The following is an 11,282-nucleotide window of genomic DNA, read 5'->3' on the forward strand; positions in this document are numbered from 1 at the left end:
CATCATAGCTGAATTACTTTGCGGTTCCTGGGTACTTACAGATGTTTAGAAGAAGTATTAGGAGAGAATTAGAAGAAGACTTGTTTCCTCATAGCTAAGAAAACAAAAAAAAGACACCGAGTATACAAATTCCCGCCCCTGACTTTAAACAATCCAGTTCTCTGATTGGTCCCCTGGTCAGGTGTTTGGTTACCCTTTCCAGGTAAAAGAAACTTAACCCTTACCTTACCTATCTAGTTATGACACCCTCCCTTTACACCTGACTCCCTAGATTCCCGAATGTGGTAGGATTTGCTTTCCTGACATTTAATGCTGCTGAGATCCTGACTTCAGTGATATCCCTGGCCTTCCTGGTCCTTACTCCGCTGAACCCCACCAGCCCGTGCTTCCTGTTCTCAGCTTCCCCAGGACTCTTCCATTGTCTCTGGACCTCTCTGTCAGCAAGAAGCAGTGCCAGGGAGACTTGTCCTCTGTCTGGAGTCTTCACTTTCTGGGACATGCAGTTCCATTCTCTGTGTTTTAGGAGCCTCTTTGATAATCTGTGTCTGCCTGTGTGTGTTCCCAGCAAAGATGGGGATAGTTAAATCCCTCATAAGCAGATGTTCTGCACCTTTGAGCACCTGGGGAGCTGGCCCTGCGATTTTATTAGTTTTAAATGGACTGGGGTTAAACTAATAGAATTTTTTTAATGACAAATGACCTATGAATTCCCCTGATCTCCCTTGTTTTCTTTCCCTTGAGCAGGGTTTCCAGTTTCCAAACCCTCTGTGATCTCCCAGCTGGAAGGAGGGGAAGAGCTGTGGGTCCTGGATCTCCAGGGTTCAGAGGAAAGTGAGATCTCGAGAAGTCCCTGCACGGGTGAGGAAACATCAAATCAACCCAGCAACTGTAAGTGCCTGAGAGAACCAGCTGGGATTCCCCACAAAGACTTTGTGAGCTCAGGATAGTCCCCAGCAGATCTCACTCCTGGCTTCCTACAGATTATGATTGACACTTTGGTAGGAGTTCCCTCCCTTCCTACTGAGTGTTTGGATGGGATGTGGACAGGGCCAGCCTTGGGGAAATGGCACCCTGGGCGAACTTGCATTTTGGTGGCCCTGGCCCCCATGGGTGTGGCACCCTCCCTCCCATTTCCCCTGTCCTGCATGGGCTTCCCAGGCTCCTGACCCTCCCTTCCCCACTAACCCCTGCACTGTGCCTCCTTCGCCCCAAATGCCTGCTCCCCCTCCTGCATCCCTATTCCCTACACCCCTTGACTCCTAATTTCTGCCCTCCTCCTGCACCCAAACACCTGCCCCCTCCTGTGCCCCAGCCCCTGCGCTGTGCCCTCTTCACTCCAACCCATGCCCTCCTCCTGCACCCCATCACCCATGTGCTCCTAACCCCTGCATTATGTCCCCTTCACCCCAACCTATGCACCTCCCTCCTGTGCACCTAATCCCTGCATGGTGCATATCCCCTTTCCCACCACTCCTGCCCCGTCCTGAGCCCCCAGCCCTTTACCAGTGCCCCCTTCGCCTCTAACCCTTGCATCCTCCTGCACCCAAATGAGGAACCTGACCTGGATGCACAAAGCAGCTGGTGTTGCTGCTCACTCCCCCACTGGAGTGCTGCTCCTCTGCCCCATGCAGCCCTAGAGGGCTGGGAGAGGGGAGCAAGGAGCCACGTCAGGACTTCCTGCACCCAGGTCACTTTCCCTGCAGGCTGCATAAGGGGAGGGCAGGAGAGCAGCAGCTCCTGATGCCTCAGCCCAGCCCAGGTGGGGAAGTGACGTGGATGCAGGGAGCCCTGGTGTGTGTGTTGGGGGCACGATGTGTGTGTGTTTATTGAGGGGAGGATATGAAGTGCTGTGTGTGTTTGTGAGTGAGTGCGCTGTCTCTTTAAGAAAGCTCTCAGGATCAAGAGCCTGAACTAGGCTTGTTCAGACACAAGCAGCTGCCAGCAGCTCCAGCCCCAGAGAGGCAGCAGCACACGCATATTCCCCCTCTCCCGTCACCCCAGCTCAGTGGAAATCGGGTACCCAGGTGGGGAGAAAGGGGACACCTCACCATCAGTCAACACCTCCCCCCCGCAGAGCAGTCAGGAGGATGCTCCCAGTCGGGAGTGGACAGGGGCGACTCCAGAGGTGAACAGAGAGTGGGGGGTGGGGGGACAGGAACAGCAGCAGCTGCACACGTGGAGCAGGGCAGAGGAGGGGTCCGCTCTGCTCCGGAGCAGTCACCTGGCTCTGACGCTGGTCGTCCAGTTGCCCCCTGCAGCTCAGGTCTCTCCCACTCCCCTACGCAGCTGCTTATCTGCTTCCCGTGCCACTTTCATCAGCCCAGCGAGCCTCTTGGCAGCAGGTCAGGTGGGAATCCAAACCCTGTGCCCGGCACCCCCTTGGGTAGGGAACCCGTATGGCCCACCCTAAGGGCCGGTCCTAGGTATGGAGGAGAATTGATCCCCTCCACTGTCTCCTATAGGGAAGAGTTTGGGGGAATTCAGTCTCCGATTTTTATTTTCTGTCTCTCCAGCACTTACTTGAGTATGCTCTCTGCCTTTTCATCCCCAATTCTGAGATTTCTCCTCTCTTCTAGCAGGTGATGGGGTGGTGAGGGAGAACAAGGGGCAGAATCCTCACCAGGAAGATGCTGAGCTAGCCGAAGCGCATGGGGAATTACTGCGAAGATCCAAAGGGAATGTCTCCAGGTGCCATGAGCTGGGAAAAGCTAGTGAAAGTTACCACAGACCAGAGAGAGAGCAGGGAAACCATTCAGAGGAGAGAGTGGATGAACCCATTAATTGTCAGAGAACTCACAGGGACCTCAAGGAAACTACATCCCAGAAGAAAATCCTCAGGGAAAAGAGAGAGAATACATGCAGTGAGTGTGGAAAAAACTTCAATTACCGCTCAGCCCTTATTCGACATGAGATAATCCACACAAAAGAGAGACCCTACGAATGCTATGAGTGTGGGAAAAGCTTCAATCGTATGTCAGTACTTATTAGACATCAGCGAATACACAAAGGAGACAAACCCTATGAATGCTGTGAGTGCGGGAAAAGTTTCACTCAGAGATATGCCCTTATCTCTCATCAGAGAATCCACATGGAAGAGCGACCCTACAAATGCTGCAAGTGCAGGAAAAGCTTCACGCAGAGATCAGCCCTTATCTCTCATCAGACAATCCATACGGGAGAGCGACCCTACGAATGCTGCGAGTGCGGGAAAAGCTTTGCTCAGAGCTCAAACCTTACTACACATCAGAGGATCCACACAGGAGAGAGACCCTATGAATGCAGTGAGTGCGGGAAAAGTTTCACTCACCTCTCCTCCCTTATCTCTCATCAGAGGATCCACACAGGAGAGCGACCCTACGAATGTTGCGAGTGTGGGAAAAGCTTCTCTCGGAGCTCAAACCTTACTACACATCAGAGGATCCACACAGGAGAGAGACCCTATGAATGCAGTGAGTGCGGGAAAAGTTTCACTGACATCTCCTCCCTTATCTCTCATCAGAGAGTCCACACGGGAGAGAAACCCTATGAATGCAGTGAGTGCGGGAAAAGCTTCTCTCAGAGCTCAGCCCTTGTTACACATTACAGAATCCACACAGGGCAGAGACCCTATGAATGCTGCAAGTGTGGGAAAAGCTTCACTCATAGCTCAGGCCTTCTCTGTCATCAGAAAATCCATAAAGGAGATGAACTCCATAAAAACCTTCTCTAGAGCTGTCAGAAGATTTTTTTTTTTTAATTCTTTTGACAGTTCCCAGGTAGTGACTGTTAAGGCTGTTTGCATCTTTTGCTCCCACACGAGTTGTCCACTTTTGAAGCCTGCCCATCTTTGGAATGGATCCTGTGGTCCTTTCTATCAACTCCATTGTCCTGCAAGTCATGGGAGCGTGTGTCCTTTCTACCAGGAATGTCCATCATCCCAAGTGGGGGAGATGGGGGTGTTTTCAACCAGCTACATAGAGGTAAAATCTACCTGGGCCTCATCACTGTGATTTCCATGGAGTTAAGTAGCTTGAGTTCACGTTCCTGATGTAAAAACGCAGCTATTCCTGCAGTAAAGACATGGGCCATGGATAGTGGGTGGGGTTATCTAGCACATTTCCTCCTGATCTGACCTAACCACCGACACATTTTCTCATCTTGCTCCCAATGCAAAGTTATTCTTTGAGTCATCAAATTCGTCTTTGAGGAAAGATTGCCTCATTCCTAATTGTTCTCACATTACCCTGGATCATGTGGAAAAGCAGTTACTTTGTTGACTGTTTTTCTCATTTAAAATATATTTAAATATAACAAAGAGTGGGAGCAGCGTCAGGGAAATAAGGGTCATTTCAGGTTCTCTGACACTGGAAGGAGGTGGGCTGACTCAGAGATTCCCTCCTTCCCCATCACCCCAGAACTGTTACCTTGTCTCTGAGCCAGGCAGAGTTCACTCCTTCATATTCCTTCACTTCCCAAAGTGTCCAGTGAGGTCATGTTCTTGGCTGTCCGTGCTTGGGAATGGTGCTTGAACATCTTTGATCATAAATCAGAGTCAGTCTGGCAGGAGGCAAAAGCATCACAGACCTGGAAGGGAATTTCAAATGGATCCCAAACACACTTCCAATCCCATTCTCCCTCTACTGGCAAAGCCACTTCTGGGAAGGTTGGTTGTTGTTTCCCACCCATAATGAAGATGCCAAAATGTATGTAAATAACACTGAGACAGCGCTGGGTGAAGCAGGTTTCAGTGGATCATGGGAGACTCTCTCATCCTGATTCTGAGACATCAGATGTAACCTAGTCTGGAATTTCACTTTAAATGAAAATGAAAGTGTCTTCTACCTCTCTGTGATATAGGTTTTCTATCTTTCATGAAGGCTCCTAGGTCATAGAACTGCATATTAGTTTTGTTTGACACAATGTATCTCAGATTTATTGGGAAATTTCAGACAAATGACCATTGTTCCCCCTATGTCTGCATGGTGACATGGAGAAAATTCAAATGCAGTTCAATCAACAGGAGAGAATACTCCAAGCTGCTGGACATATTATCAAAGAAACAGTTGTGTGTTTAAATCTACACTCTAAAAGGTGAACAGCAGCAGACCCCAAACGGTGCAGCTGACAGATGTAAGTGCACATTGTCACAGGGTAGTTCAATTGTTTAAGTCAATATTGTCTCAGATGATCCAGGGATAGAATTCCACAGCAATTGATTTGGAACTAGGGAAAATGCCCAGGTATTTGGTTCCCAAGGTATTTGTGACCCAATCCCTACAAGAGGTTACTCCTGAAGAGATCTCCTAGCTAATCCCAAAATTTGAGAAATGCTGTCTGTGATGAGGTGTTTCAACTCTGCACTGGCACTGCTGGGGTTAACTGCACTGTGTGGGCTGAAGAGGCCACACCCCCTCACCCTCTCTGGGCATGCTCCGACTGGAGACAGAATATAAAAGGGAGCAGCTCAGCTCAGCCTGGGTGGACTGAGGAGGAGAAGAAATCTATGTTGTTGGCTCCTGCCAGGAAGCTGCTGGACCCTGAGGCTGCAGTGTCCAGCCACGCTGAGGCCCCTGCAGACACCCAGTCAACTGCCAAAGATCGCCAAGAAGAGACACCGGATGCCGGGACATTACCAACGCTGGAAGTAAGGATGGGAAGTGACCCAAGGAACGGGACAGTTGCAGTGAGAGATCAAGTGTGAACGCAGGAGTATTGGGTCCTCAAGGCCCTGCATCAGGACGTGGTGGAGTAGGGTGTTCCCAGGTCCCTCTGCCCCGCACTACACCCACCACTGGATAGAATCACCACCTGAAGACAAGCTGTCTTGACCCAGGGGACAGATTTCTCCCTCTCCCAAACCCTCTGCCTTCTTCCTTATGCGGCCACACACCCTGCAACAGCTGGTCCAAGTCCTGTCCCTCCCCCACCACCTCTGCCTAAGGCTCTGGGAGGGAGTTTGGGTGCATGAGGCGCAGGCTCTAGGCTGGGGCAGGGGGCAGACCCTGGGGAAAGTTTAGGTGTGGGCTCTGAACTGGGCAGGGGGTTGGGGTGCGGGCGGGGGGGGCGTGCAGGCTCGGAGCGAGGTTTGGTTGGTGTGGATTTGGCTGGGCAGGGGTTGGGGTCAGAGGAGTGCTGTGGCGGGGGATCTGGGTTGCGGCCAGTGCGGTTGTGGGTGCAGGCGGGCAGTTGGTGGGCTCTGGAGAGCGAGTTTGGTGGGCAGGTGTGGGATCTGGGCAGGGACGGGGTGGGTGAGGAGGGCAGTGGTGGGCTCTGAGAGGAAGATATGAGGTGCCTGAAGTGCAGGTTCTGGGCTTGGGCAGAGGGGTTGGGTTGCACCTATCTCGAGCAGCATCCTGAGTGACCCACAGTCGCCTTGGCAACAACTCCTACATGTAGAGCCAGGTGGTCTCCTGGCACCACTGCCCACAGGCAGCACCCCTTGCAGCTCCCATGCGCAGTTCCAATGGCGGGAGTTTTGAGCTTGGGCAGGGCAGCATCAGCGAAGATAACACCCCCAGAGGCCACAGGATGTGGCAGATGCTTCCGGGAGTGGTTGTGTCGCATGGAGCAGAAGTTGTCGGCAGGGAATCCGCTTTTAGCCCCACTGTGCTGCCAGTTAGTGTGGCAGGAGCTCCTGGGCCTTTCAAATCGCCCGACCAGCTGATCAGACTTTCTGATTGGGGAACAAAGGAAGCCACAGAGTTGTCATGTGCCCCTCATGATCATTCTAGGGAGTTTTTTGGGGGATTCTGGGGTAGCGCGCAGAGAGGAAGCAGCTCACCACCACGTCTGTGTCCCGGGAGTGGGAGAGGGCTGCAGGTGTGCATATGCCCACCTCTGTCATCCAGGAGCGCTGTATCCCCACTGCCTGCTCTGTAGCATCCACAATTTATTTATTGGACAATATAAATTTGCAGAATTTTAAAATATTGTGCAGCAGTATTTTTTTTGGTGCAGAATCTCCTCAGGAGTGAAACTGAACTAGGGAACCTCCCTATGATTGTCACTGCATTGGTGAACGACTCAGCACCACCCAATGCCAAAAGAGAGTGCCAAGCCCTACTGCTTTGTGGGAGTGGGGGCTGGGTCGGATCCTACACATTCAGACATGTACGCTCCCCCAGCCTACAAACCGCTTGCGATTTCACATGTAGACATTAGCCAGTTACTGACAAAGTTTGTCCGTGTTCTTTCTTTATTTCAGATGCGGTAGTTAGAAAGATTTAGTATTGACTTTTTTTCCCCCAAAATACACAACACCCCCTAACCTGCTTTTAGCAATCAGAATAATTTAGTGTCAACTTAGTTTTGCTGTCTAGTACAAAGAGACGTTTTTGTGGGTTTTCTGACTCAGAGGATGAAAATGAACGCTGTGTCGGTTCACATGCTGTGGATCGTTGTCAAACGGAACCCAATTGTTGGCATTGGTTGTGTAAGGACCACAGCCTAACTCGTGCTTGTGTGCGGGGGAGATATTGAAACCGGGCCATGGTGCTGCCAGGTCCAAACTGGCTGAAGGGTCACAGAAAGAAGACAGGTGGAGGGGTAGGACAAGCACAGGAATTTATGCATTTTCATGTGAAAGGGGGCAGGGGACCTTGGCAGGACAGGAACTACCTGTGCAAGCAACTCTTAGCAGGAGGGATCTGCGTGTCACTCAGCACTGAGATACAGCCCAGGATGGGGCGTAAATGAGCGGGGCAGATTTGCGAGTTGGGAACCCCTTCTCCCCAGGTAATTTCCCCTGCAGGCTTTTCAGTGTCTCTCGTTGCTCTTTCCCTGTTTGTAAACCCAGTGGTTCTCAAACTTTTTGAACTTGGTGACCCCGTTGCAACAAAAGCAACGTGCCGAGATGCGGACCCCTCTCGCCATCAATTCAACTCTTTTTTTCATTTTTAACATTTTAAATGCTTAATTTATACCCATTTCTTTAAAATGAGTAACTTTCTCACCACTTTTAAATTTAAGCCTAAAACACCTTTTGATTGAATTATTGTTACAAGCAAGGAAAGGGTTTTTAAAGTTTACTGTTTAATACTGGAGGTGCGAAGACCATTTCTCAATATCACTTCCACAGCAGGACATTTGCTCCATTGCCACCACACTCTTCACTCTGCGTGCCTGCAAAGTCAGTGGTTTGTGACCCCACATAATAACCTCACCCCCCACACACACTAGGGGCTGTACCCCCAGTTGAGAACCTCCTGGTGTCCCCCTTCCCCTCTGGCTGGGACACGCCCCCATCCCCATCCTGGGGGCTATGTTCCTAGAGCTGGCAATTGGCCCCTCCTGAGGGGAGCAGGGCTGGGGTAGTGGGTGCAGTGGGCCAGCAGCGCTGGAGAGCCACAGGACCACAGGGGGGCAGACATGGGCCAAGGGGTTTGTTGTGCGAGCACTTTCCCACCCGCCCCCAGCACTTCCCCCACTCCATCCCCTGGGGCCTGCCTTAATTCAGACAGTCCCTTTCCCATCATATTCCCAGTACATCAGTGACTGCAATAGCAGGGGGTAGGTTTTCTCTGGGGGCACTGAGCTTTGTTAGGGGTTGGTGGACATGGAATAACAACAGCAGCATGAAAGAAAGAGGTGGGCACAGCGGGTCTCCGGGGATGGGCAGATAGGTGCAAACGGTGGGCTGGGCTGGCCTGGGCAGGGCAGGAGAGGGGAGGGGACAGAGAGGCATGGGTGACAGACCGGATGGATATCATGGGAGGGGTATAGAGGTGTGAGTGCTGGGCAGGGCAGATCTCAGGGGAGGAGCAGAGAGGTGTGGGTGGTGGGCAGACCTTGGGGCAGAAGGTGTAGAGGCACAAGCAGCAGGCAAGGAGGACTCAGGGGAGGAGAGGAGCAAGCAAAAGGCCAACTAGATTCTAGGGAGCTTCCAGCGCTCATGCCCAGCCTCCCCACATGCAAGAGTCATGGGCCACCTATTCTCTGGGTCTTCACTAACCAAGCCCCTCCCCAGGCTACGTTGATGGGAGAAGCCCTCCTGTTAACACAGTGCTAGCTACACCAAGATTAGATTGATATAACAGCATTGTCGGGGGGGTTAAATTTTTTGCACTCCTAAGTAATGTAGTTACACCGACCTAATTTCATAGTGTAGACCTGTGCAAAGAATCACACACACACCTTGAGAGTGAAACTTCACCTGCTCCTCTGCTTTACAGAATCCAAACACAAGCAAACTTGTCAGGCCCCAGTGGGGGTTGGAGGGAGTCAGGTGCGGGCAGACGCAATGCTTGGAGTAACAGCAGGCACCATGGTTTAGCTGTTTATAGCATCTGTTTTGTAAACAGAAGATCGTGGGTTTAACTCCCAGTGGTGCCTTCTTGACTGGCTTTTGGGGCACTTGGTACTGGCTACTGTCAGAAGAAAAGATTCAGAGCTAGATGGTTCTTTGGTCTAGCCCAGTGTGGCTGTTTTTATGGTTTAAATTACACTCACAGGCACTGATAATAGAGTTACTGAAAGTTTGGGAGTTAAGAGCAGACAGACCAATGGAGAAATGCCATTGAGTCCAGGGTAATACTTCACTGCGGTTTTACCATTTCTACTTGCTAAACTCCATCCCCAAACTTCTGGGCTTCTAGAGCAGGAGACTGAGCCTGAGCCGAGACATGTACACTACAACTTTACTCCAGGCCAAGCTGAGTGACCCTGATTAATATGACACAGGCCAGCTGTGAGTGTTTCATTGCACTGGAAATGTAGCCTGATGTTATGTCTACACTGCAATTAACACACCCAGGGCACCTGTTGCAAAGCCCAGGTCAGCTGACTCAGGCTTATGGGGATTGGGCCTCAAGACTATAAAATTATAGTGCAGACATATGGGCTTGAGCCCAACCTCTGAGACCCCACGAGGGTTGAGGGTTTCTGAACCCAGGTTTCAGTGTGAACACAAATATCTGCACCAGTTTTTAACCCCGCAGCTGTAGCTCTGTGAGCCCAAGTCAGATGACAAAGGCCAGCCCTGCTGCCATCTTTATCCCAGGAGAGATGGACTCTAAGGGTACATCTCCTTTGCAATGTAAGCCCAGATGTGGCACACTGTGCTCAAAGCAGCACCCTGGAAGCCCCATATTCACCACTCTCATATAGTGATGACATGGTTTGTACAAAGTCTGCCTAGTGAGGTATCATTTCAAAAGCCTTGATCTGTTGAACATTAATAGCTTGTTGGATTGTGTATGCTCACATTGGGTTGGGAAGTTATGAAGTTTTGCTGTGTGCATTACTGAAATATGTTATGATGTTGGGAAATGCCCCCCACCACCAGCCTTTCAGGTGCAACAATGGAAGAGCCAGACTCGCTGCTGGCCCATTAAAGGGATCCACACTCCCAAGGACTATCCCAGGAACCATGTACAATGCAGACTTCTCCAAGATAGCACAGAGACAATGGACACTGCTTGACTCACATCGTAGCAAAGGTGCTTCCTAGCAAGTTGGAAGAAACTATGAAAGGGGGGTAGAGACAGCATGACTTGGCCTCTCTCCCCCACAACTCAACACCTGTAAACACATCTGGTGGACAAAGACTGAACTGAAATAATTCAGAAATCAGAAGAGAATAATAATAATACATTCAAATCAAAGTCCCCAAACAGACTAGTATTGGGTCCTCAGCAGAAAATTTTCAGTTTGCAGAATTTTGTTTTCTCAGTCAGACTTTGCCAAGACAAGCAGAGAGAAAATGTTTTGAGTTGCCTCCTTCAGAATAGCTTGGTCTAGACACTAGCTCTGGTTCACTGTTGTGGCCTTGCTCAGGTTGGGGGTATTTTAATAATTTGGGCAGGTCCCAGGGTGTTTGGGGGAGATTATGAGGATGTTACCTTTTGGGATAAAAACTAAGAAATACGAGACTAGAGAATTTTTTTAGAAATCCGGGATTTAGACATTTTATTTAAAGCAAGGGGAGTCAGAGTTTCTGAGAAGGTTTTTGTTTGCAAGAAGCAACATTGTTTGATATGTCTTTGTACCAAAGGGGGAGATGGTTGTCTATAAAGAAGGTGTGAAGACTAAAGGCATCCAGTGAGAATGGGATTCAAACGCATACACGGAGAGCACAATGGATTAGTAGTCTATCACCTTAATCACACAGTCACCTCATCTGAACTGTCAAGAAAGGGACAGGAGGAGAAATCTAAGGCCAGCAGAGATATGGACAATATAAACTGGACACTAGGAAGTTTAGACTTGAAATTAGACGAAGGTTTCTAACCATTAGAGGAGTGAAGTTCTGGAACAGCCTTCCAAGGGGAGTAGTGGGGGCAAAAGACATATCTGGCTTTAAGACT

General features: G+C 50.2%; 1 protein-coding gene across 10 annotated transcripts in view; it reads left to right on the forward strand.

Annotated features, from left to right (window-relative positions):
* LOC116833757 (uncharacterized) overlaps positions 1 to 11,282 on the forward strand; it is a 660,803-nt gene that overhangs the window by 344,238 nt on the left and 305,283 nt on the right. For 6 of the 10 annotated variants that reach the window (XM_075069521.1, XM_075069651.1, XM_075069487.1 and 3 more), the window contains 2 exons: positions 745 to 888; positions 2,577 to 4,138. The exons of 1 other annotated variant lie outside the window; for it this stretch is intronic. In XM_075069521.1, the coding sequence (XP_074925622.1) occupies positions 745 to 888; positions 2,577 to 3,709 (1,277 nt within the window). In that variant the 3' untranslated portion in view covers positions 3,710 to 4,138. Of the gene's footprint in view, positions 1 to 744; positions 889 to 2,576; positions 4,139 to 11,282 lie in introns of those variants that run through there. 3 more of the 10 variants (XM_075069551.1, XM_075069636.1, XM_075069584.1) reach the window with 3 other exon arrangements.

Source organism: Chelonoidis abingdonii, chromosome 1 (assembly GCF_003597395.2).
Source record: "Chelonoidis abingdonii isolate Lonesome George chromosome 1, CheloAbing_2.0, whole genome shotgun sequence".
Taxonomy (NCBI): domain Eukaryota; kingdom Metazoa; phylum Chordata; order Testudines; family Testudinidae; genus Chelonoidis; species Chelonoidis abingdonii.